This window comes from Protopterus annectens, chromosome 15.part0 (assembly GCF_019279795.1).
Source record: "Protopterus annectens isolate FY-2018-M chromosome 15.part0, PAN1.0, whole genome shotgun sequence".
Lineage (NCBI taxonomy): Eukaryota > Metazoa > Chordata > Ceratodontiformes > Protopteridae > Protopterus > Protopterus annectens.
Genome location: NC_056749.1, coordinates 598804669 through 598832543, shown reverse-complemented (window position 1 = coordinate 598832543; position 27875 = coordinate 598804669). Strand labels below are relative to the sequence as shown.

At 43.2% G+C, this 27875-nt stretch overlaps 1 protein-coding gene across 1 annotated transcript in view; it reads left to right on the top strand.

Moving 5' to 3' along the window:
• The window catches only part of KIF4A (kinesin family member 4A), a gene marked incomplete in the record, with an annotated part of 2786372 nt that overhangs the window by 772823 nt on the left and 1985674 nt on the right, over window positions 1–27875 (top strand). Inside the window, 1 exon segment of the mRNA XM_044057419.1 lies at window positions 5848–5980. Within this exon segment, the coding sequence (XP_043913354.1) occupies window positions 5848–5980 (133 nt within the window).

Below are 27875 nucleotides of genomic sequence, written 5' to 3'. Positions count from 1 at the left end.
AGCTTTGGGGCTATGTAGCATATAAATGCCCATGAAGGCAAGTTGGGGAACAAAAGGTGTGGGGGTATCGAGTCGGAATAACAAAATCCACAGTGGTACGTTGTCTGGTGACAACAGTGGTGCCAGACTACTAGCAGAGTTTATATCCAATTTTGGTGGATGGAAAACTAGGCACTGCCAAGACAGAGTATAGCCTGTGATATAAGTATTGTGAAGCCTGCAGTGGTTAAAGGAGAGCAGTACTTGTATGGTCAGTCCACTCCATTCGGAGCTTGAGGAAGTATCTCTTTCAAAATGCATTTGGCCAGGGTACACCTCGTCTGGGAGGGTAGAAAAGGAAGTAGGTGTTTGAGGATATCCCTACAGATGTCCTGATAGGAATTTTTTTTATAATTCAGTACCTTATGTGCATGCATTGATGCAGAGTCAGGCTTGTTGATGGGCATGTGGGTATGGTAGCCTGGAGGAGACCCAGATAGATCTCACACCTGAAGGCAGGAGTGCTGACGTGGCTACTACAGGGCGGGAGCTACCCTGCAGCAGTGAGACTGAAGGTGATCCACAGGTGCTGGTGGGTACTGATGTTCCCTTGGACACTGACTGCAAGGGCAGATTTGAGTCGTATTAACCCGGCTGATAGTGAGACACCACTATCAGAGGATACTAGAAGTCCTGAGGAAGGGGACCTGGGAAAAGTTGCAGAGAGAGTTGACAGACTTATCTCTGACACTACACTAAGCAGCTTGAGGGAGGTGGCTAGGGAAGTGCCTGTTCAAGGAAAAGGGGAATCTGTATACTGAAATAAAGGGTTACTGTATAGACAGTGGACCCAGGTGGAGAGGGCTAGAAGGTAAGCTATTACAACAGTTAGTGTCCAGCCCCTACCATCTGGCACTTCTAGCTATAGTCTGTCACATTCCTTTTACAGTTTGTGGGCATAAAGCTTACCAAGGCATGTATTTTGCAGAACTTTTATTGGCCTGGAATTGCCAGGTATGCAACAGGTACTGCAGGACCTGTGAGCAGTGCCAGAAAGGCAGGGCAGGAGACTAAGTGAAAGCTCCTTTGATGTCTTTGCCTCTGAGTATCCGTTTCAGATTTGGATATTGTGATGCTTCTGAGTACCCCAAGTTACACAGGTAAGACTTGTATCCTAGTTCTAGTAGATTATTCTACTAGATACCTTGAGGCGGTTTCTCTGTCCTTGATTGAGGCAGTCAAGGTTGCAAGTGCTTTGCTAGAGATTTTCAGCAGGGTATGTTTTCCAGGAGAAATACCGACTGACAGAGGTGCCAATTTCTTGTCAGACCTGCTGCCTTGTCTGTGGGACTGCTGTGGCATGAAGCTCTTAAAGACATCTTTCAGTCATACCTAGAGTTATGGTCTTGTGGAGAGGTTAAACTCTAAAGGCGTTGCTATGGGCATTTGTATACCAGTTTGAGAGAGTGCGATAGATATTTTCCCTATCTGTTTGCTTAGAGAGGTATTGGAAGAATCTATAGGTTTTTCACCCTTTCAGTTGTATGGGCATAGTGAAGGGTGGGGGGGGCTTTTACATTTGATTTGTGATTAGTGGGAGGGTGTGTGTGAATCCCACAAGAAGTCTGTTGTGGCAAATGTCGTAAACCTCAGGACAAGTCTTGCGGAGAACATGGAGTTTCGTTTTGAGAACCTGACAGGAGCCCAACAGCAGAAAAAGGTCTTGTATGACAGGAATGCTTGAACCAGAGAGTATACTGTGGGACATCTGGTGATGCTCATTCTTGTCAGGTACAAGCTGCTGGCAGCTTGGGAGGGCACATTTCAAGGTGGTAAGGAAGGTCATTAAAGTGAACTACATGGTAGAACTGCTAGGCAGGAGGCAGGGGCAGAACTGTACCGTGATAACATGATGCAGGATGAGTCTGATGGGCATCTGGTGAGTAATTTCTTAAGGATCAGACTGACACCTCAGAGTGGTAGCAATGCCTCAGCGAGTATCCCCTATCCAGGTTCTAGAAATATGAACCGTGTTACAGGAGCATCGAGACATGCTTACTGGGAAACCAGGCAGCACCCATGTGGTGCTGCACCATTTGGATATAGGGCCCCAAAAACGTATAAGGCAGCCATCTTTCAAGGTGCCTGAGCATGTCAGACAGACTCTAATGGAGAAGATACAGGGGAGATTTTAGAACTGGGAGTAATCCAGCAGTCCCACAGTCCTTGGGCGTCCCTTTGGTGCTGGTAGCAATGGAGGATGGTAGTAGTGGTGGACATTATGTATGTGTGGCTGTGTGTGTATAATGTATTATAAACACGCACATGCATAAAATGAGCCACAACTATACATGTACAAATTCAAGCAGTTTGGATGCTAGGTGCTGCAAGATCCAAATTCCTTCTGAAATGCCTAGCTTTCAGATTTCTGTAATGAAAACTAATATCCACCAACATATTAGTATTCGCTAAGAAATGTATAATGATGGTATACTTGCACACCCATTTTAATCTCTCCATAAGAAAAGTTTCGTCACAAGGGGTATAATACTTCATAACCTTACTAGCTAGCTGTAAGCTTTTACCTACCTCTTTTTAAGAACAACTTTTAAAATGTATTCTTCACAGAAGTCTTTTAGTCATTGTTTCAGTGTTTCAGAATAGGGTTGTGCATCTACCTGCGTGCAAATGGCTATAATATTCTTTATCTGTCATCTTGGCTCTCTTCAGTGGATTTTAATTTCCATATAATAATTGTTTTCTTAATTTTTCTGTTGAAACTCTTACTAGTCAGGAATAAATTTGTTTTGGCATATATTGAACATTTTACATGGATGCATATACTGCCACTTTAACACCGAACATTGTTTTGTCTGCAGTTTTGCTTGTACTCTTGTTTGTTTGTGATTGTAATTAGGTTCCGGTTGTGAGTAAAAATTTTCAGTTTATCTGCAGCATTAACTGGGAATGGTGTGTAGTGGGGGCTACAGTATTTTGAATTTGAGGTGCGTGTCCAAACTGTCTTACAGATGTTCATTAAACTTTTTAATTAAATTTCAACACAAGCAATCTTAACTTTATAATCCAGACTACAGAATTTCAGACAGAGCACATTTTTCATACACTAAGCTCAGATGAATTCTTAGTACGTCTGACCTCAAACTCATGGGCATTTTATGTACTCTACACACACCCTTTTAGGCATTATTGTTCTTATAGAATAAGCTATTTTGTATTTGTCATTATAATTTTTATTATGTAAAATGGTTCCTCTGCCTAGTATTTAAAAGTTGCTGGAATTGTGATCTTTAGAAACTTGTAGTAGCAAACTAAATAGGAAAAATGGGACTTGTGGGCACAAAACATGCGGGTGAGGAATAAGGTTTAAAAAAGGCAGGACTTAAATGAATGTAATGTTTGACTGAAAATGATTGGGTCGATTATAAGTGAGGTACAGTATTTAAAACCGGGAGTGCCGGTATGGTTTGATGTAAAATCCTTTCAAATAGGTTGGTGTCTCTGGTTTGTTTTCATTTATATAATATTATTTCTCATGTCGTAAGTGATCTTTTAATAAAGGTGTTAAGAAATTAAAAAAAAATTGCTGTAGTAGATGTAATGGTTGTTGGAGGAAGTATATTGCATCCAAAAACATTAGGTACTATATGTTTTTATCTGGTTCAGCCTTTGAGTTGTCTGATCACACATTCAGAAGTGCAACCTTGATAGACTTGCACCTTTCACAGGTATGCACAGAAAAAAAAAATGCATTTAAATGTGATATTCTCATAAGATAACTACTTTAAGTGGAGACTTCTACAGACTTCTTGTGTGCAAATGAATGAAATGTACATTGCAAGGCACTGCATCCCTTCCCTTTTACTTTCCAGTTTTGTCCCATAGTGCTTCTCTGCACATGGGCTAATTTCAATGATTTGCTAGGACATCAGTCGATATTTCCAGGCATTGAGTTTAAATGTTTTGATGGACTGCCCTTTGCAGTCATCACTCTTCATGTCATGCACACACGTTCACATTCTTTTTGAAAAATTCACTTAAACTTGTAATTTTACCCTCAAACTCATTACAACCGAGTGGGCCAGGCATTTCTGCATTTACTTTTCTACTGTGCCTTTAGACGTCAAATATTTTTTCTTACTTGCATTCATACCAAAACAGTGCTACATGCAAGGTATCAAAATATTTTACCTTAAAGCATACATGGTTGCAAGCACAGTTGTATTAATATTTGATCTCTCAGTGAGTATTTGTTAGAACTGTAAGGTGATAACTTCATTTTTTTATAGGCTCAAGCCACACCCGTTCAGAGTTAAAGGTACACACTCAAAAGAGCTGTATTGGAGGGAATGGGTTAAGCAAAGTGCTGTTTAGCTAACATAAACAATCAGCTTTTTTTCTGTTCAAGCCACATAGCAGGATTATATGCTGCTGTGAAGCAGAGGGTATATTTTTCAGTGGGCATTACCTGCGTGTTGACACCCTGTTGGAGAACATTTATTCTCCAGTCAGGGCTGCGATGTAATGGTCACCTATTTACTATTTTAAATAAAGCTGCAAATTACACATTGAAATCAACCTCACCCATGTTTTGAGTTGAAAAGATCACAGATTCTTCCTGTTACAGTTCAGAAATAAATGACAAGAGTTTTACTTTTGTCTCGAGTTAACGCTTCAGGATGTGTTGAGTACTGGGTTATTCCATCAAGAGTGCTGGGAGACTGCCTTCACAAAGTTTCAGATCAGTCTCAAAACAAATACTACATTTTATACGTTGTTTTATTAATTTCATGCATGTAGAACCTTGACACAACATAGCGTTTAACAAATAATGCATTTTTAAAATAATTTGTGGCCTTGTGCTTCTCACAGCTTCACGTGACAGCTTGACAAATGTCTTTCAATCATAAGCTATCTCGGAATCTGTCCTCTAACCTTACACCATTTAGTACCACACACCATCTTTTACAGATGTCCTTGTTTCAACTTGGTTCCAGCCTGAGAAGGCCAGAGCTTACAGAAGATTCCTGTCGCATTGTTTTCTTTCTGCCCTCTGTTGTATTCTGAAACCAGACACTCTTGGAACATAGTAACATCCCTTAACTCCTTGAGCACTTACCTTTGCCTTCAGTTTTCTGTCAGTATATTATAATGTGATAGAGAAGTGAATGCAGTTTTTAAGGAATCTGAAATATAAAGCTACTTGTGTGAAACCGTTTTGTATAATTGGGTATATATTACTGTGTTTTCAACATAAAAGTGTTACACACATTTTAGTTCATTTGTGAAGAAATCAAGTTAATATGCATTTTGTGAAGGATAATCATGAGACTATATATTTTTCTGTAACATTCCGTAACAGTTCTGAAGCTACTGCAGGAAAGAATTGAGAAGAGGTATATTTTTTCTGTGCTGTCTGCCCATGAGATTGTTGCTCCACTATCTTCACTGAGAATGGGTGAGATTGCTTATAGTTTCAGTCTATTTCCAGTGGGCTGTAGATTGGAGGTGAGCTGTTGCTCATTTCTCTTGTGTGAAATGTATTATGCTTTTTTTAGCTGCTGAGTGATAAACCTTCAAATTTATTGAGGCATCAAAGCTCTGACTTGGCTCTTGTAGTTGATTGCATATTTATGAAATGCATTGTATGTGTGTAGCACAAGGTGTGGCTGAATGCTCCATCTGATTGCCGAATCTGTGATGTATTGTCAGTTACAAACTATTTGATATTTTTGAGGCATCTCTGCAAAGACTTCTCTTTCAAGAGAGATATTTACTATGCCCTTTGGGCTGAAAGTTTTGTTGTAGTTCACATTATTTCTTTCTAATAATGCATTATTTTGTGGTCAGAATTACACCATCTGAGAACCTGCAATCTTTAATGGAAAAGAACAAGATCCTAAAAGAAGAAAATGTTAAACTGAGTCGTGAGCTAAGTGAGGCAGCAAGCCAGACTGCACAGGTTGTTGAAAGGTTCATTATGGTAAGTGGGGGAAAAACAAATTTTCATTGCGCATTTTTGCATTATAGCTATTCCTTTGCAATTCTATTTAGTGAATTTAATTTGCTTTTAAAAGTGATACGCTGACCTATAATAGCTGTAATGTGTGTGATGTCAGTTTAATAGTTCGATGGCAGAATTTGCCACCTTGAAATGTTATGTCCATCATCATTATGGTTATGTACTACTACCATGAAATAGTGTATGCTCTGAAAACAGCACGTCTCCAACCTGTGGGTATCCTTGCATGTTGTAGGAAGTAACTGAAATGTTAGAAGATGGTTGGGAATATGAATACTATTACACTTTTATGACATCTTTGTCTTGAGGTCCTGCTGAAGCCCTCCTTGTTTGAGTACTGATTGTAGTTCCAGAGCAGCATGGCTCATTATTTGGATATCTTAGTTGCTTTAGAATGTTGGTTGAACTGAAAAATAGAAATTGGCACTCAAATCTATTATACCCAACATTTTGTGACCCTATCCTCTTTGGATAAGGTTACCCTTGTGTTTAAAAAAAAAAAAAAAAAAAAAAAAATAATTGTCCATTTGGATTATAGGGTTGAATATTGCTGAAAAACAAGTTGATATGAATGCAGATATGGTTCATCCTCTCTCAAAGGATAACAGTGTCCGGTACTCTAAGTACTTGCACTGGGCATGTAATGAAACCAAACAGGTGCACTTGTTAGCTACTTAACCTTTTTTTGTTTGCATCAACTCAGTCAAGCCGCATAACATCTTTATTGATTTCTGCTTATGTTGTCTGCCTGTGTTCATATTACAATTGCTTTTGATTTGTTTTGATGTTCATTGTGTTTCACTGTTGCAGTCATTACTCTTGGTTATCCTGCTGGCAGGCTACCTGCAGTCGGCCTGAATTCCAAAGTCCTGGTCCGGCGTCGGTTGCTGTCGCCTCCCCTGACGTCAGTGCGCCAGGGGGTATAAAAGATGCAGCCGACACCATTTTCTTCAGTCTTTCTTGCTGCGCGGTGCCCGAAGCAAAAGCAGTTGGCAAGTGCCAGTCTGCCGACTCCTGAGATTTTCAAATCCGAATTTCAGAACCAAAGTCTTCATTAAAGCTAAGTACCCCATTGGGGAAACTTTTCTTGCTCCAGACCGATGTTAGACAAAGTTAACAATTGTATTTCTTTTGGGAAGCAAATACGTCATAAGGATTTTCACTCTTACTTTATTCCTTGCCTAGGCCCTGACCACAACGTTGCTAGCTGTCTGTTTTGTGCTAGATTTAAATAACGCACTATTAAGCGTTGGTTTGATTTTGCATTTCATTACTTTGGCCGAAGGTTTAATTATATAATGCCGTCGGAACAGCCGACCGGAGTTTACAAAAAACGCAAGGACAAGGAAAAGGATAGGCATCAGAGGTCCAAAACTGACTACGAGACCTCTGTTAGGCCAGTTGCCGGTTCTCAGTGAGGTGCTTTCGCAGCCCCTGGTGCCCGCTACCTCAGAGCCACAGGCCTCTTCCGACTCCCACGTGCAGCAGACTGGGCCTCTGGATACTCAAGGTATTGGACACACTGAAATCATTCCCTCAGATGGGTCCGGAGCTGCTGAACAGGCATCTGCTTCTGAGGGTGTCTTCAGACCTACACAGTTGTATTTTAAACTATCTTCAGCTTCAAAGACAGACTAAAGCAGCTCTAAAGACAAAGAAACCAGTACAGCATGCTCCTGCTCAGACTTCCATGCCTAAAAAACAGATGCTTAAAATGGCCGAAGACCTAATTACTTTGATTAGGGGTTCCCATCCCCCTCCTGATAAGAGGCCTAGGCAAGAGACAGAATATGATTCTAATGATTAGGTTTCTATTTCCTCTGATTCCTCTTCTGAACAGGGTTCTATTCCTCCCTGTGAGGATTCTGATGGCTGAAGAATCCATTCCTTCAGCCTCTCCTCCTGAGGATCCCTCTTTTGGGGAAACTCTGCATACCATGAGGGAGCATTTCCACTGGGAGAGCCAAGTTTTCTCAGAATCTAAGAAAAGTCTCAGACTTTCTGCTACTTCCTCAGCACAGACCCTTTGCTATTCCACCTGTTCTAGACATTGTAGATGTATTTTCAGAGTCCGGCCTGTCCCCTGACTCCTTACCCCCCCTGCACCTGCTAAGCCTGACAGATATACAGGTTCCCAGATTCTCATAAATTCCTATATAAAAACCCCGCTGTTAACCCAGAAACTATTTCTCTGGGTCCCAAAGGGGTCAAAGCTTCCACTGCAAAAAACCCTGTCCCCTCTGATAGGGATTCTAGGGCACTGGACAGATGGGGGCGAAAAGTCAACACTTCTGCTACCTTAGTTGTAAGGGCTTTAAATTGTCAATTTTATATGCTTAAATATCAGCAATACTTAATGTCACTGCTTAAACAAAATGTTGGCAAATTCTGAATGTTCAGAGAACAAGGAAATGCAGGATTTTTCATGCAGCTGGACAAGTGGGAAAGCATACTTTGCAATGTGGTTGATTCACTGGAGGCCTCTTGTAGGGCCGCTGTTATAGGTACTGTTATTAGAAGGCATGCTTGGTTAAAGGAACAGAATCTACCTGAACATGTTAAAGCAAAATTATTAGATGCTCCATTACAGCATGATACTTTTGGGCTAAAGCAGAAGGTGTTAAAGAAAATGGAGGATAAAGCGAAATCCATGCAGACAGTTAAGGATTTTTTTACAGGTACAGCCACCCAGATTTAGCAGGAAATGGCCTTCCAAAAATTGGTCCTTTCCAGTGTCAGGGCACAAAGAGGCAGATATAGACGTCCCAGAGGCAGATCTCAGCCCCAAGGCTCATACAGGCCTAAACAATGAGGTGCTCCTACCTCCAAAAGCAGAGAAGACAAATCGCAACCTTACAGGAAACAGTCCCAATGACGTTCCCCTGCCAGATCCAAGCACTTTCCTTTTGGCAGCCCCCTTAGGGTGGAAAACTAGCACTTTTTTCACCAAATTGGCAAATGATTACCCAAGATAAATGGGTCTTGAACATAGTGTCCCAGGGCTACAGGTTCCATTTTCACACCCTACCAAGGAGAAAAGGTATGCCAGCCCTGCCACACAATCAATGGGCAGAGGCACTTAAGCAAATTACAGCCCTCATGGACATGAGGCCATTCAACAAGTACCACAACAAGAGCAGGGGCAAGGATTTTACTCTAGACTTTTCTTTGTGCTCAGAAAGGACAAAACCTGGAGACCAATACTGGACCTGTCTATAATAAACACGTTTCTGGAGGTTCCAAAATTCAAGATGTTGACTCTACAGCAGCTGCTGCCCATGCTGGGCAAGAAGGCTTGGCTCGTAACTTTGGACCTAAGAGGCATACCTGCATGTCCCAATCAGGCAATCATGCAGAAGATACCTCCGATTTATAGCTGGCTCAATGCACTACCAATGCTCTGCACTGCCCTTTGGCTTATCTACTGCGCCCAGGGCCTTTAAAAATGCCTGGCACCAGTAATTGCATTTTGCAGACAGAGGAATACAAATATATCCTTGGACGACTGCCTTATTCAAGCAGAGAACAAGAATAATCTACTACAGCATCTGGCATTTGTAAAAAGATTAGTAACAGGTCTAGGGTACACAATAAACAAAAAGAAATCAAAACTCGTACCCTCTCGAGATAATATTCCTGGGTGCAAGCTTAAATACAACTGCCCAGATGGCTTATCTCACGCCAGACAAACACAGATAACTGACTACTTATTTCAGAATGTTGGCAACAAAGACCCAGTTATCTGCAAGAAAAATTCTGCAGGCTTTGGGCTTCATGGCATCCTGCATACTGCTAATTCCATATGCAAGACTGCATATGAGGAAACTTCAGTGGTATCTAAAAACTGTTTGGACTCAAAATTGCCACAGCCTGGAGACAACAATTATCCTCATTCCCTGCCTGCAACAGGAATTTTGATGGTGGGCAAAAGCCTATCACCTCAACATGGGACAGTCATTCACCTTACCCACAGCCAGGCAGACATTGACAACAGATGCATCAGATTATGCCTGGGGGGCCCATATGGCAGGAAGATGTATTCAGGGCACATGGTCCGCAAGTCAAATGCATCTACATATCAATCGGAGATGCTAGCTGCTGCCCTGACAGCCTTCAAGTATTTACTTCATCTAGGACAACTACTGATAAAGATGGACAATACTATAGTCATGTGGTACATAAACAAGCAGGGGGGCATGCATTCCTACCCCCTCTGCAGACTAGCCATGAACTTGTGGGACAGCACTGACTTACCAAGTACCAACTGCAAGCACAATTCCTGCCAGGAAGGATAAATACTCTGGCAGATGAACTAAGCAGAAACATAATGATCCCCACGAGTGGAAATTGGATCCACAAGTGTTCAGCATGATAACAAGGAACTGGGGATGCTCGGACATAACCTATTTGCCTCTCCTCACAACTGCCAACTACAGAGATTCTGCACAAGGACTTTATCACAAGCAAGCATGGAAAGTGGATGCTCTATCTTTCAGCTGGAAAAAACTAACAGTATATGGCTTTCTGCCTCTGCCTCTCCTCCCCAAGGTACTCCTCAAGGTCAGACAAGAAAAGCCAAAAAGGATATTTATTTTCCCAGACTGGCCCCGCCAACAGTGGTATCTTGTCTCAATGCCCAGCTTGGACACTACCTCGAATTCCTCACTTACTCACCCAAGAAGACAGATACTGCACAGCCAACTCAGGACCTTAAACCTGGCAGCATGGCGGATAATGTAGCCATTCAAGACACCTCTCTCTAAAGCAGTGATTGATGTTATTTTGGAGGCCAGGAGGCCTAGCACAAGAAAGTCTTATGCAGAAAAATGGAAGAGATTCTGTGCTTGGAACCAGGCACAAGGTTTTGACACGACTGTTCCAAATATTCCTCAGGTTTTGAAAGACTTTACTGAGATGCTGGATAAAGGCCTTTGCTTTTCATCAATTAAAATTCATGCCTCTGCCATTTCAGCTCATTACAATACAGAACAACCTATTTTTTCTTATCCATTACTAAAGCAGTACCTCGGAGGGGCCAAAAACATAAGACCTCCAAGGAGAGCACCAATACTTGCATGGGACCTCAACTGTCGTGGAAAAACTCACACTGCCTCCGTTTGAGCCAGCCTCTGCAGCTGATATACAATTCTTATTTTGGAAAACAGCTCTGCTCCTAGCAATAACCTCTGCTAGACGAGTCTGAGTTACAGGCACTCATGGCTGTGGAACCTTTTATCATTTTATATCCTGACAGCGTTTCTTTAAGGACAAACCCTACATTTATGCATAAGGTAGTGTCCAGTGTGGCCCTTAACCAAACAATTACTTTGCCTACCTTTTACCCAAACCCACAGAATAAGGGTGAGACTCCTGCATTCTTTGGACATTCACTGGCAGCTACGTTTCTACTTGGACAGAACCAAAGCTTTCAGAAAGACTGAACAACATCTAGTGGCATATGCTGCAGGATCACAAGGAAAGCCCATCTCCAAACAGACTATTTCAAAGTGGATAGGCCACTGCATTCGTTTCTGTTCACAGCATGGCAAATCAGTGCCTAGGGGCATTAGGCCACATTCAACCAGAGCAGCAGCCACTTCAGCAGCCTTCCTCTGAGGAGTACCAATCAAATACATCTTAGAGTCTGCAACTTGGAGTTCAGTGCATACTTTTACAAAGCACTATCACTTACCTCTCTACTCTAAATCCAGGGCAGGCTTATCCACTGCAGTTCTGCAGGGCCTGATAGCCTGTCCTATTCCTATTTAGCTCCAGCCTCCCAACCTTAGCTTTGGGATTCAACCCAATTGTAATGACTGCAACAGTGAAACACGATGAACATAGTACAGTTGTGTACCTACCATAAATGTAGATGCTCAAGTGTATTCACTGTTGCAGTCCAGGTTACCCTCCCACCATCCCCCTTTTCTTTTCTGGAACTTGTTTGTACTTCTCTATTCAATACAGCCTATGTGGTGCGTTTGCTTGTAGATGAAGGAAAAGTTGTTTTTTGTGTATGCATGCTTATTGGCATAATTTAGCTTACCATTTTAGGGGCACCTGAGATCTGGGGCAAGAAAAATTGAAGAAAATGGCATCTGCTGCATCTTTTTATACCCCTGGCGCACTGACGTCAGGGAGGAGGAGACAGCAACCGACGCCGGACCTAGACTTTGGAACAAGGGCCGACTGCAGGTAGCCTGTCAACAGGATAACCCAATTGTAATGACTGCAACAGTGAGTACACTCGAACATCTACATTTATGGTAGGTACACAACTGTACTTTTGTATCTGTTAGAGTATTATTGAGAGTAATAGAGGGTTGAGTAAATACTTGTAAAACAATAGCAGAGGGCAGATGGGTTGGGGGAAAGAGATATTAGGGAGGGTAACGTTTTACAGTGACAGGTCCAGGCCTGAAATAGATGTAAATACCCCCTTTGGAAAAAAACATGTACCCGTGAATTACCATATAGGTGGCAGCACACTAAACACCGAAAGTGTGATAAGAGACTTAGGGTCACAGGTGGACAGTTGTCTCACCTTTGATAACCACATCGCCACAACAGTCAGGAAATCCTATGTGGCACACCTCATCACCAAGGGCTTTTCATCCAGAAAAAAGGAGGTCATTGTCCCACTGAACTCATCTCTCATTAGACCAGTTATAGAATGCAACACCCTGTTTTGTATGCACCTCTCAAGACATCTGCAACAACTGGAAAGACCACAGAAATACCTCACTAAAAGAATTACAGGCCTAAAGCAGATGCCCTACGCTGACCGCCTTAATAAACTGAAGATACTGTCGCATATAGTCTACTCAGAGGCAATCTCTGCTTAACTTTAAGGCCATGTCAAACCCAGAGCTGTTGGACATGTTACACTTAAAGAAATCCCAATCACTCAGAGCCACACGCTCCAGGGATCTAAACCTTATCACAATAAACAAAACATGCTGGAGGGGGATAGGTTCCTGACCCAGAGACTCCCCAGACTCTGGAATAAATTGCCCATACATGCCTAGCAGAGTGCCTCTTTGGCCCTGTTCAAAAGGAGCCTTGACGATTGGATGGAAGAAAGGAAATTCACCCCGGGGATCACGTCAGTCTCTGCTAGACAGGAGTCCTGAAAGTAAATAGTGTGGGAAGAAGGCAGGGAATTGTTATGACTAGGCTTGTACAGGCCCTAGGGCTGATGGCCTAGTACCAACCTATGAATCTATAATGCTTTTTTGGAATTCCTGTGCATGGTTGTCTCTGATGTGTAAGGGTAATTTGTTCTAGGCTAGGGCAAGTGTGTAGACAGAGATTTGGTATTTTTTTGAATTTGTAAATTTCCAGCAGCAGTTTGGAACTTCTGAGTTCTGTAAGGGGTGGGGTGATAGGATAGGTAGATGGTATGTTTAAGATGGAATGAATCATAAGGAGTTGGTGGGAGAGCTCTAGCCAGTTTGAGATTGAGGGGTTAGCAGTGTTGTGACTTTGAGGTATGGTTAGCAGCAAATCTTGCAACTTTGTTGTAGGTGGATTCCAATATAGAAAGGAGAGGCACTTGTAGTTTGGTTAGTATTTGTGAACTTTAGAGAACCAGGAAGAAGGAAGGCATGGACAAGAGCAAGTCTAGAGTCATTGTGAGAAGTTTTATTTCTGTCTAGTAGCCCCAGTTTTTGATTTTTTTTTTTCTGATGCAGTGGTGGAGATGGCCAAATTTGAGCATAATCTATGATGAGTCTGAGCAGTTTGGTGTGTGTTTCAGCATTAATGACAGTGTTGTCAAGGGATGTAATGGTAAAGATAGATTTGAGATGTGCGAGATTTAGGAAAGAAAAGAAGCAGCTTAGTCTTTTTAGGATTTAGGATGAGTTTGTTGGTGCGCCATTGTTTGAGTTAGAGTTTTGGGTGAGGAGATGGTCAGATTAAGTCTGAGGTAGCGATGACTGTAGTTATCTGTGTATTGTATGAGACAGAGGTGTCAGGACAGGAAGTGTGAAAGTAATTAGCGAAGATATTGAATAAGAGACTGAAAAATTGACCTTTGAACACTTGTTTTGATGGGGAGAAAGGGAGACATTGGAGAGGGATTTCACAAATTACCGTCTTTTAGTGAGGTAGTTAAAGAACCAGGAAATAGTGGTATTAGGTTTAGGTCAGAGTTTGGGGAGTAGCATAGGATGAGAGATTGTACTGATTGTCTTTCAAGAGAGAGACACGAAGGGAGTTTTAGTCTTTGGGAAGGGAAATTAACTTGTGAAGGAGATGAATGCAGCAGTAGTGCTGTGGTAAGAATGAAATCAATGTTGTGTGTTGTAATTAGGTTTTCTTTGAGTAAGTAACCCATGAGTTGCCTATGAACACACTTTTCGACTATTCTTTTGAGGATTGGGAATAGTATTTGCTATAGGCTGGAAGTTGGAGAGCTTTGTGGAGTTGTCACCCTTATGGAGAGTTGTAGTATAGAACTATTTTCAGAGCAAGGGAACAGATTCATTAATAGATCTGACTATAAGAATAGAGATGGGATAGGCTAAGGAGTTTGCTGCTAGTTTGAGAAAAAAAGATGTAGGTAGTCCACGGAAGAAGAGCAAGGCTTGAGCTTGGGAAGGTGTTTTATATAGCTAATAGAGGCCACTTGCAAAGAAAAGCAGTGTTTTTAATTTATTTTTTTTTGCAGGAGAGAAGGGGTGTGAGTGTTGGGAGGTAAGGGTCTGCTTAGGTGGAATGGACGCATCTGTGGGGTTTGTGGAGCTAAGGGTTTGTGTTAGTTGTGAAATGGAAGCAGTTTCAGTGGGGGGTAAGACAAGGATATGGTGCTGAAGGGTTACCAGGGTGCAGGATTTGATAGCATTCCCAACTTTTTTGAGGTTATTACGATGGTTTGTTTGGGAGTTGAGAAGTTTTTTTTGTAGAGTCATTTTTTTTTTGGTGAGGTTACATAGTTCTTTGCATGTTTGAGGATGGATGGGCGATTTTCTTAGCTCAGAGTCTCTCTCTCTCATACACACAGACACATAAAAGGATGAGTAGGTGGGATAGCCAGGGAGAGAGTAGGGATTTAACTCTTTCCTTATAGGAGCAAGAGATGTTAATATGCTTAAGAAAATGTTTTATATTTTTGCATTGCATTAAGTGGCAAACATAACAGGAAGTACCAGTTAATAGAGGTGAGTGTGCTATTTAGAGTGTCAGGGCTGAAATTTCATAGGCTATGGCAGTATTTTAATATATGTGGCCTTAGTAGCTGCAGGATAAGTTTTCAGAAGAGAATGGAAAAGTACTCTCTAATGCAATCAGGCAGACATGTAGGGTGATGGTATGGGACTGGATTAGATAAAAGTATCCAGTCAAGGATGGAACAGGTGGTGGTGGGTTTATTGAAGTGAGTGGGGAGGTGAAGAGTTGTGAGAAGCTATGAAGGTTGATGCTAGAGCTAGGAGAGTTAGATGTAAGGGATAACCATAACCAGTTGATATTGACATCTAATAGGATGGTTTTGTTAGTTATATTGTGTTTGAGCCAGGAGAGTGTGTGTTCTAGTACTGGGATATTGTCACCAGGGGGAATATATATAGCAGCTAGAATTAGTGTGTTAAAATTTAATTTGTAGTTCAGCTGGAAGAAAGTGAAGGGGGGTATGTTGTCTAAAGGATAGAGGTTGAGGTATTGAGAGTAAATTAGGGCAACTCCCCTACCTTTCTTTTAGGTGCGTCAAGTCAGAATATGTTATAGCTGGGGGGGGGGGGGTGTAGAAATTCTTTATCTAGAATGTGAGGCTTGAGCTAAGTTTGAGAGCTGTATCTGGAGTGTGTTTCTCAATTAGTGCATGGAATTCACTAATTTTGTTTGAGGCGGTGAATATTAAGAGAGAAGAAAGTTAGATGTTTAAGTATTCGGGAGGTCCTGAGTGGCGCTCCTCATTGCGGGGAGTTTCTCATCCAGGAGGGGGGAGGTCGTTGTTCCCCTCTACTAATCATTCATTGGACCTATTATGGAGTGCAGCACCTCTTTTCTATGTGCCTCACGGGATGTCTGCAGCGGCTGGAGGGGCCACGGGGGTGCCTCGCGGGGAGGATTACCAGCCTCGAGCCGATGCCCTGTGCAGATCGTCTCAGGGAGTTCCGGCTTTGCTCTGTCACATGTCGCCTACTCGGGGGTGATCTCTGCCTGGCATGTAGGACTGCGTCAGGCCCAGAGCTGTTGGGCGTGCCCCGCGTGGAGATGTCCCGGTCCCTTCGGGCTGCATGCTGTGGGGTCCTAAACCTTGTCACCACGGTGGGTGGAGCATGTTGGAGGGATGGATTCCTGTCTCTGGGACTTCCCATGCTCTGGAACACACTGCTTATCTTTGACGGACGGGGCTCCTCGTTGGCACTCTTCAGGAGGGGTCTTGGTGATTGGATGGGAGGTTCGCCCCGGGGATTGCTACTGTGGCTCTGCTTGACAGGGGCACAGGAGGATGGTTTTCTTGGGTGGTGGAGGCCGGAGTGCCGTTTGGTTGGGCTTGTATAACCCTAGGGCCAGTGGCCTAATGCCTACCTATGAACCTGTTTGTCTTTTTGGGCGTAGGTTGAGTAGAGTGGCAGGTAGAAATGGTGTTGCAGATAGGACCAGGGTTAGAGTGGAAGTCTTCTGAGAATATTATAGATTTGAAGAAGTGAAGTACTGAAGGAAAGTTAAAGTAGTGATATTAAGTTTTGATTTTGGGGTGAATGGGGGGAAGTTTTGATTTTAGGAAACACTGGGTTGAAGGTGGGAAGTATTGATATGGTAAAGGGAGTAGAAGGTTTGGGAGTATAGTATGTGGTGAATGGAGGTAGGGGAAATAAGGGAGGGATTAATAGGGATGTGATATGAGGTGAGGAAAGATGGAAGTAAAAGGTGGAGCAGTGGAGAGTTTGATACATGGTGGGGGGTGAAAAGATTCTGTGAATAGGTGGTAAGGTTGATGAAAGTATTGGATGAGTATGAGTGAGGGTGAAGTGCTGGAGTAGGTTTAGATGAAGTAGTGTGTTGAGAGAGTGATTGGTGTGAAATTTGAGAGGGAGAATAGAGAGAGTGAGGGATAAGACGGATTAGGCAGTATTTGAGTAAATGTTAGTGGGTTAGTGAAGCAGTTAAGTTTTGGTAGGAAGTACATATAGGTAGAATGGAGAGGAATAGACGTATATTGTGAGAGGGGGTTTAAGGTGGGAAAAACTGCAGATGAGGTATGAGGATTGAAAGAAGTGGCTAGTGGATTGGTTGTTTAGGTAAAGGAGTGGTTGATGTATGTAAAGTTGGTGTGTAAGTAGGGAGTGTTTGGGCTGGATAGTACAAGTGGGTATTGCAGTAGGGAGTGATAGGCTGCAGGGGGATTGAGGAGGACTATGTGTGAGGGATGGAAGGAAGGGGCTTGTTTAGCTACGAGTGCAAAGATGGGTGGGAATAGAGGTAGGGTAAGGAAGCAGGGTGAACCAGTGTGTTACAGGCAGAGCAAAGATTGGCAGATTGCTGAATTATAGAAAATATCAGTGAGGCCTTAAAAGAATAGGGCACAAGGGTGAATGGAGCAGTTAAGAGGGAGAATCTTCCTGTGGGGGAGATCAGTGTAAATTTTAAAAACCCTTGTAAAGAGTGTAGAAATAATCAGGAGGGGGTGTCTGGCTTCAGAGCACCTGTCTAGAGAAAGCAATGTTGAAAGGAGTGCTGAGATAGTTGGGGGGGGGGGGTTGACCGAGTTTAGTGTGCACACCAGTGCCAGTGAAAAAAAACAAATGGCACTTGTCAGCTATTTCTGCACGTCTGTCTTTTAGCACCCCCTTTGGCCTCTAGATTTCAGACTAAATAGCTTCTTAAAGGTGTCCTTCATATTAGACCACCCAAGAAACCTGTCCCTTCTTCCAGGGAACTTGATTTTGTTGTGGAGAAATTGACCCAAGGTCCTTTGAGCCTTGACTTCAGCTTCCTTGCAGCATTATTCGTGGAAGACTTTTATTTTGTTGGCTCTTACTACTTCGCAGCCGGTGTCTGAGCTTCTAGCCCTTATGGGTGTTTCTCATTTTTACTTTCCCATAACGACAGGGTTGTCCCTTCATACTAATCCTTAAATTCCCAAAGTGGTGAATAAGTTGTCTGTTAATCAGAATATTAATTTGCTCACCTTTTTATGTTCTCTTCAGTCTCCTGGTGAGAAGGTTTTGCGCAATTTGGATGTGCATAAACAACTTTTTTTTTTTTGAATAAGACAAAAGCTCTTCACAAATCTGATCAGCCGTTTGTTTCCTTTCATCCTAGATCTTTGGGATTGGCAGTTTCCAAGCAAATAACTTACTCTTGGATTTCTAAAGCCATTTCTTTTTTTATTATTTTCATGGCAAGAGCTTTCCTTCTGATAAGGTTCATTCTACTAGGGCTGTGGCTCTTCCGGTGTTTTTTCAAGGGTTTGGATACTAACTCTATTCTTGAGGCAAGTACATGGACTTGTAGTGCTTGGTAAAAGTATGCACAAGTTGTATTTGATATTGAGGCTAGAGCTTATTTTGCTAGGGCCAGCCTTCATGGGCTCATAGAGGGTTCAGCTGGTCCTTCCTCCACTATTTCTTCATAAGCGTTTGCACTCTCCCTGTTGTAAGGCATATACTGCAGCAGTAAAATGGAAGGACATAGTACATTGTGTAAAATCCTACCATAAGATGTCCTCCTGTTCACTGTTGCAGTGTTCCTTCCCTCCTCCCCTTGGTTTCCCTTCTGGATATGTTTGGTACCTGCTTAATCCTTGGACTGACATTCCTACTGGCACATTCAGATGTTCGTTTCACTGTTGCAGTCATCACACTTGGGTTATTTGCCTGCAGGTAGCCCTCAGTCTGCCTGAATACTAGAGACTTAGTATTTCTGCGTCAGATGCTGTCGCTTCTTCTCTGATGTCAGGTCATCATGGGTATAAAAACAGGCAGCCGTTGCATCAGTCTTTCTTGCCGAGGAGAGCCCGAAGCAGTTTGCAAGTGCCGGTCGGCCGCCACCTGAATTTTTTGTTTTTGAGTTGAATAATCTAGAAGTCTTTTGAAGCTAAGTACCCCATTGGGGATTCTTTTTTTCTTGCTCTAACTGACGTCAGAAAAAAATTAACAATTGTCTTGCCTCTGGAAAGCAAATACCTCAGATTTCCATTCTTACTGAGTCACTTGTTTAGGCCCAGACCATGACGTCCCTCGCTGTCGACTTTTGTGCTTTTAATGCCCGAACCATTCATCATCTGGCTCTTTGTCACTAAATTCTTTCGCTGTCTATCTCTGTATTCTGAAATGGCTTTAAGCCATCCGACTACTGATTTTCTGAAAAAAACGTAAAGGTAAAGACAGATCGCATAGGCCCATAACTGCCAACTGCTTCCGTTAAGCTAGTTGCCAGTCTGCCGGTACTCATTGAGGTGCCTTTGCAGCCCCTGATGCCCACTTCATTGGATTTGCAAGGCTCTGCTTAGACCCATTCAGAGTCCGGCATGCTGCGAGATGCTTCAACTATGGAACCAGCGGATGTCTCTACCTTGGATGGGTCTGGAGCCGCTGTGCAGGCAGAGACTTCTGAGGCAGTTTTTAGGTCTACCGATGTTTGAAACAAACCAACTTCATTTCTGACCAAAACTACCGAGTTTCTTTGGCCCAGAGTATGCACTACGCCTATAAAACTGGCTACCAAAGTGCATGCTCAGGCACCCATGCCACAAAAACAAATGCTTAGAATGGCTGAAGACCTTATGCTGATTATGAGAAGTCAGCCTTCCCCTGCAAAGAGTCAAAGAATCCAGTCTTCGTCAGGTTCTACAGACCAGAAGTCCAATGACTGACCTTTCTGATTATGAAGACATGCCCTTAGCCTATGAGGATTCAAATGCAGAAGAATCCATTCATTCTGCCTCCCCTCCAGAGGAGGTTTCTTTTGGTGAAACCTTGCATACTTTGAGAGCATTTCCATTGGGAATGCCAAGACTATCCTCAGTCCAAAAAAACTCAGAAATTTTTGAGTTGCCTCAGCACAGGCCTTTAGCTATACCCACTGTCTGGATGTTGTGGATGATGTTTTCATGGAATCCAGCCTTACTCCTGACACTTTACCTCCTGCCCCCAGGAAACCAGACAGGTACTACAGAGTACCTGATAAGTTTCTTTTCAAGAAGCCTACTGCTGACCCAGAGATTATTTCCCAAGGGCCTAAATATATTAAGGCTACAATGACCAAGAATCCCACCCCTTCGGACAGGGATTCCACAGCTTTGGACAGATGGGGTAAGAAGGTATATACCTCTGCAACTTTTGCTATTTGGGCATTGAATTGCCAGTTCCACATGCTGAAATACCGGCAACATATTATGGAACTTATTAAACAAAAAAGTGGTAACTTTTCCAGGTTGTGCAGAAAATAAAGAATTGCAGGAGCTTATGCACTCAGCAAACCAAGTCAGTAAGCATACTTTGCAGTGTGGCTTTGATGCCCTAGAAGCATCTTGCAGGCTGAAGGAGCAGACCTTGCCAGATCATGTCAAATCTAAACTAATAGACGCGTCTTTGAATAAGGACGGTTTGGCACCAAAGCAGAAGAGGTTCTTAAAAAGATGGAAGAAAAAGCAAAATCTATGGAGGCTGTTAAAGAATTCCTACAAGTGCAACCCCCTAGATTCAGTAGGCATTGCCCTTCAAAACACTGGCTCTTTCCGGCCCCCTCCAGGTATTCCCAAACAAGACCCAGGGGAAATAGACCACCCAGACTACAGTCTCAGGGTATGCAGAGATCTAAACAATGGAGTGCCCCACCCCTAAAGCAGGGAGTGGTAAGCCATATCCTTATGGAAAAAGCTCACAATGACTTCTTTACTCTACTTCCCAGCCTTGCCCAATTGCTTGTGCCCCTAGGAGGAAAACTTGCCCTTCATGCAAAAAACTGTCCATCAATCAGGACCAAAGAGTCCAACATTGTATCCCAGGGGTACATATTTTATTTCATTCGCTACCAACCCCAAGCGGGTTTCCAGACCTTCCTCGAAACCAGTGGGCAGAGGCTCAAAACCCATGTACTTTCCCTACTCGATATTAGAGCTATTCAACCTGTTCCAGTAGGACAGAGGGGTCAAGGTTTCTACTCCAGACTTTCTGGTACCCAGGAAAGAGGGCTCTTGCACCCAATCTTGGATCTTTCAGTTCTCAACACCTTCCTGGTGGTACCAAAATTCAAGATGCTGACCCTCCAACAGCTTCTCCCTATGTTAGCAGGGTCAGCATCCTGAATTTTGGTGGCACTAAAATTCAAGATGCCGACTCTTCAACGGCTTCTCCCTATGTTAGCCAAGGATGCCTGGTTAGTCACCCTAGACTTAAAAGAAGCTCATCTGCACATCCCCATGAGGGAGTCATGCAGGAAGTATCTACTTTTCAGGCCAGGGTCCATGCCTTATCAGTTCTCTGCACTTCCCTTTGGCTTATCTACTGCGCCCTGGGTATTCACAAAATGATTGGCTGCAGCCATTGCATACTGCAGGCAGAGAAATATGCAAATTTACCTGCATTTGGACGACTGCTTGATTCAGGCGGACAGTCAGGAATTGCTGCTTCAGCACCTGGCATTTGTAAAAGTCTTCTCACTTCATTGGGGTACACCATCAACAAAAAGAAATCACAACTGGTACCTAGTCAAAAGATTGTATTCCTGGGTGCAAGCTTGGACACAACTTCCCAGATAGCATTCTTCACTTCAGAAAAACAGGTCTAGATGAGACTTCCTCAAACAAATGGCCACCAGAACCCAGCTATCTGCAAGAAAAATACTGCAAGCCCTACGGTTCATAGCCTCATGGATACTGCTAATTCCACATGCAAAACTGCATATAAGGAAACTTCAATGGTACTTAAAAAGTCTTTGGTGCCAGCATTCTCAGGACTTGGAAACAGTCATTCCTATCATACCTAGTCTATGGACAGAGTTCCTTTGGTGGGCAGAAGCATGCAACCACAACATGGGACTGCCTTTTACTCAACTCTGCGCAGCCCAGACACTGACTGCAGACTCATCAGACTATGCATGGGGGGTTCACATGGCTGGCAAATGTATTCAAGGCCACTGGAGCCCAAGTCAAATTCATCTGTACATTAACCTAAAAGAGATGCTAGCTTTACAGAATGCCCTGACAGCTTTCAGATCCCTACTCTTTCCAGGGCAACTGCTGATAAAAACAGATAACACCACAGTTGTGGTACATCAACAAGCAGGGGGAACCCATTCTTAACCCCTCTGCAGGTTAGCCATGCCCCTGTGGAACACTGGCTTGGACATCCAAGTCCATCTACAAGCTTAATTCCTGCCAGGTAAACAAAACTCACTGGCAGACTACTTAAGCAGAAATCTCCTAGACCCACACAAGTGGAAATTGAATCCCAGTACCGTCAACCTTCTGATTCAGAAATGAGGGATCCCAGGGGTGGATCTATTTGCCTCCCCCTACAACCACCAGCTAAGCAAATTCTGCACCAGGAGCCCTCACAGCAGGGCCTGGAAAGTGGATGCCCTATTCTTTCAATGGGAAAACCTTTCAATCTATGCCTCCCCCTTCTCTCAAGAGTATTACTCAAGATAAAAAAACAGGACAGGCCAATGACAATTCTGATTGCCCCGGAGTGGCTGCGACAGCACTAGTACCCATTCCTGTGCAGCCTGACAATGGTGCCAGCAGACCCCAACCCTGCTCTCAGCCGGAGGGACAGATTTTGCAACCACAATTGCAAACCTTAAATCTTGCAGCCTGTCTTATTCCTTGAATACTCCACCAGCAACCCTAAGCAAACAGGTGCTGGACATCATCCTTGAAGCTAGAAGGCCCAGTATAAGGAAATCCTATGCTAATAAGTGGAAAAGGTATCGTTCTTGGATTCGGTTTAAAGGAAGGGACACAGTACTGCCCTCCTTACTTCTAATCCTGGATTACCTAGCAGAACTACTGCACATAGACCTATCCTTCTCCGTTAAGATCATGCCTCTGCCATCTCTTCTCATTACAATACTGAGCCACCACTATTTTCTCATCCTTTCAAACAGTTGCTGAGAGGGCAAACAACTTAAGGCCACCAAGGAGAGCACCCACCCCTGCTTGATACCTTAACTTTGTACTGGAAAAGCTCACACTTCCCCCTTTTGAACCTGTTGCTTCAGCAGAGTTAAAATTCATCTCTTGGAAAACCGCCTTTTCTTCTAGCCATCACTTCAGCTAGAAGAGTGTCTGAGTTACAAGCACTGATGGCTGTGGAACCCTTTATTATTTTCCGTGCTGACAGGGTTTCCCTCGGGACTAACCCTTTCTTTATGCTTAAAGTGGTGTCCAGTGTGGCTCTCAACCAGTCCATCCATTTGTCAACCTTCTTCCCCAATCCTCAAAATAAAGGGGAAAGAATCCTGCACTCTTTGGGTGTGCACAGACCGCTCAGATTCTACCTTGATAGGACGAAGCCTTTCAAAAAATCTGACCATTTGCTAGTCAGCTTTGCAACAGGGGCAGAGGGCAAGTCCGTTTCAAAACAAACCATTTCCAGATGGATAGCACACTGCATCCGTTTCTGCTACAAGCACCATGGAAAACCAACCCCTCAGAGGGTCAGAACACATTCCACTAGGGCTACATATACTTCTACAGCATTTCTCAGGGGAGTCCCTACCAGGGACATCCTGGTAGCTGCTACCTGGAGTTCTGTACACACTTTCACCAAGCATTACCGCCTGCCTATCTTTTTTCCAAATCACGGGCAGGTTTTGCTACAGCAGTCTTGCAAGGCCTACTAGCCAACCTAACTCCTCTTGACTGCCTCCACCCTTCCTCAGCTTTGGGAATTAACCCAAGTGTGATGACTGCAACAGTGAAACACGAAGAACATGGTACAGTTGTGTACACTTTACATAAATGTAGATGTTAAAGTGTATTCACTGTTGCAGTTCTGGTCCCTCCCCCTCCAGCCCCCTGGTTTTCTCTCTCTCCTCTTTATGGCTATTCTAGCTGTATTTTGGTATTTACTTTTTACTGGTGGTGTTTTTCCACACCATATCCTAGCTCCCTATTTGGGAGCTCCTGACATTTTGGGCAAGAAAAACTGATGTAATGGCGTCTGCTGCCCCTTTTTATACCCCTGATGTCAGGGAAGAAGCGACAGCATCCGACGCAGAAATACTAAGTCTCCGGTATTCGGGCCGACTGAGGGCTACCTGCAGACATAACCCAAGTGTGATGACTGCAACAGTGAAAACACACTAACATCTACATATATGGTAAGTGTACACAAGTGTACTTTGAGAATAGTACGTCTGTGTCACCTTTATGCCCTATGCTGTACATGAGGATGTGTGACACATGGCATACCCTTAGCAACATAAGGATTTGGTATGCTGGCCGAACATTGGGCCACCTTTGGTAGGGGGATCTTATTGTGAGGAATACTACAGCAGTGAAGAAAACATCTGTTATAGTAAGACTTCACGCAACTGTACCTTATTGTTTTTAAAGCACTGATTAAGCAGTAGGATGCAACAAGTCAGGGGGTTGTCTCTTCTTACTTTGTACTGGGCTTCTTTGTGGTGTGCTTCTCTCATATGAAAGTTGGCGTTTTCAGAATTTCACTGGCTTCCCACTTAGTCTATTCTGGCAGTGTTTTGTTTATTAGTGACATATTGAGTTCTAGCTCATCTTGGATATAGCTAGAGTCAAAAAGTATTCCATTGTGTACTATGTTCCTGACTGTAGCCCTTTATTTTTAATCTGTCAAAACCTTTATGCGTATATCAGATGGTAAAAAATGTTTCGTGCTTTTTGATCTTTAACTCTACATCTTTCAAATTTCAGGTTGCAGTCTTAGAATTAAAAATGTTTATAAAAGAAAATAGAAACTAAAAATTTACAGCAAAAGCACAATAAATAAAATGAGTACAAATGAGGCAAATAAAGGTGCAATGGGATTAAAATACACTAAATGATTTTTAGAAATCATGTGCAAAGAATTCCTTCCATTTTTTATGTAATTATGCACTTGAGTAAACTAGACTTTATAATTCTAAAATGTAGTTTGTTTTATAATTGTAAAATGTAGTTTAACTTCAGTAGACCTGTATCTGTTAAGTTTAGTAAACTTGCGTGTGTTCACTGTATGTTGAGTTGTAATTGGTGCTTTATACCCCATAATTTGTACACCTGGCATTATTTGAACTAGACTTTTACAATAATGTAGAATTTATTTACAGGAATGCTTTCCCATTTTGCTCTTTTCACTTCATCACTTTTCATGCAGTTTAGGTATGAAACCTGGTGGAAAGATGCTGATTGAGCTCTGAATGTGTCCCTTGCAGGTATGACACTAGCCCTAGGCAGCATCATACCTTCATCAAGAATGTTACCACAATACCAACAAAAAATAATTAACTTCAACAGCTTAGTTTCTGGTGTCATTCCAAGGGATTTCAGTATCCGGCTGCCTGGGATGACGTGGTTGACGGCCTCGTTGCTTTGCCAGAGATGGCCTCCATGTGGTACCAATGGGATTCTGGATCCTGGCCAAGGCTCTTGCCTCCCCCATTGTGCCTTTTTTAGGCAATGTCCCAAAGACAAATCTTCCAACATAAAAGATCTGTCAAAAAAACAAATTGAAGGTCATGCTGCTAAACGCTACGAGCCTTAACCTGAAAATGTACTCACCAGAGGCTTTCCTTGCACTGGAAGATGCCAGTGTCTGTGCAGTTACAGAAACCTGGTTCAGTGCTGCAGAGACCAACCCTGCCTTATCAGGCTATACCTCATTCCACATATTCCGACCCCAAAATGAGTCAGACTAAAGGTGGTGGAGTCTCTGGCTTCATTAAAGGCAAGCACACCTCCAGACTGGGTTGCCAGCCTGACACACTGGACCTACCCCAGGTGCAACTGACAAGTTGGCAAGACACCCATCCAGATTATAGCAAGCTATAGACCCCCACCATCCATGACTCAGGACACCCACTCTTACCTGGATCTACTTGACTCCATCAAGGTACCTCCCAACACCCTGATCCTTGGTGACTTCCAGTACTCCACCATAGACTGCGAACTATTCCTGCACTAATGCACTCACTCAATGATTCCTTGACTTCAGTTATAACGCACTAGACCAGCTTGTGTCATCCCACCACAAGGGGAGATAACATTCTGGACTTGATTCTCTCCAACATGGGTGACTGCTGCACCACTTCCATAGTATGTTTTTCCCTGGTGAGATCAGATCATCAGTCTGTCTCGTTCAGTTTGTCCCATCCAATCCCCTCCCCCACCCCAGGTGTAATCAAGCTAACTTATCAAAAGCTGACTACAACTTCTTAAGGGAGGATATCTGTAGCTTCATCCCCCCCCCCCCTTCCCCAGAAGATGCAGACAGCTATGCTGAACAGTAAGTCACTGCAGTATACAAGCACCTGTCCAACTGCATGGACTCAGCCATACCCAACAGAACTAAAACCTACTCCTCAAGGAATCACAAACCTGTTTGGTTGATTGGTTGATGTTTTCTGTCAACAGGCTTTACAACAAAAGGAAGAAACTGTTGTCCAAGGGTAACAAGGAACAAATTCCAAATTGGAAAAACTCCCTCCTTGGCCTCAAGCAAATTAGATCACTAGTGAAAACCTCCAAAGCCAATTATGAATCAAAACTATCCTCCGAAACAAAGGGAAACCACAAAGCTGCCTTCAGTTGAATCAGGAACCTCCATGGCAAAGCCCAGGTTCGTTCTGAATGCGTACTTAACAGTATCACTTAAACTGATCCTGTTGATTTAGCCAGCCTGCTAGCAGATGGTGCAAACTTCACCCCGCCCGACCCCCAAAGGGCCTTTCAGCATTCCCAGTACTTGTCCTGCACCTCACATCTCCGTAGATAGTGTTAAAGGCTCTATCCAAGGCAAAGAACACAGCTTCTGCAGGATCTGATAGTATCCAAGGTTGTATTCAGCACCATCTTCATCAACCATTGAGCACTCTATTCAACCAAAAGCCTAGGTACAGGCTTCATTCCAACAGAGTGGAGAACTGCCATTGTCAACCCCTTGCACAAAGGTGGTGCCACTACTGACCCTGGAAAACTATCCCCCCATTAGCTTGACAAGTCTGATCTGTAAATCCATGGAGTGTAATATTATGGATCTCATAAACAAGGACATAAACAATCTCCAAGCACTTGATCCCCACCCAGTTCGGATTTGTCAACAGCAGATCTTGCCTTTTGAACCTGGTTGACTTCTTTTGAGACTGCACCAAGGCCTTGGATGAGGGAAAATTATTACATGCAGCTTACCTTAACTTGGCTAAGGTCTTTGACACAATCCCCCACTCTGGCATCATCGAAAAGCTAGCAACTTGGCACAAGTCCCTACCTCAAGTGGGTAGCCAACTGGCTCACCGACAGGAACCTAAAGGTCGAAATAGGTACTTCCACCTCTGATAGCAGACTGCAAGCTGGGTGCCATTGACTCCTTAAATGTTAACATACTGCAAGAGGGTCTTACAGCAACTAATGACTGGTGCCAGAGTCATGGCCTTAAGCTAAACGCAAAACAAATTTATCATACTATTCAGCAGAAATACGGCCCCTACTTGATTATCACATCAATGTTAACCCCTTAAATACAACCTGTGTTGAAAGACCTGGGTTGATTAACATGGTGAGAGACCTGGGTACTCGCGTTGATTCATTACATATTTGACCATCATGTAGTGGCAGTGGTCAGAAAAGATCGCTCTCACAAGTAAAGGGGATTGCATCCAGAAAAAACATTATTTGCCTCTCTGTACTTCTCCCTCATTAGGCTAATAGAGTCGAATGCCTCAT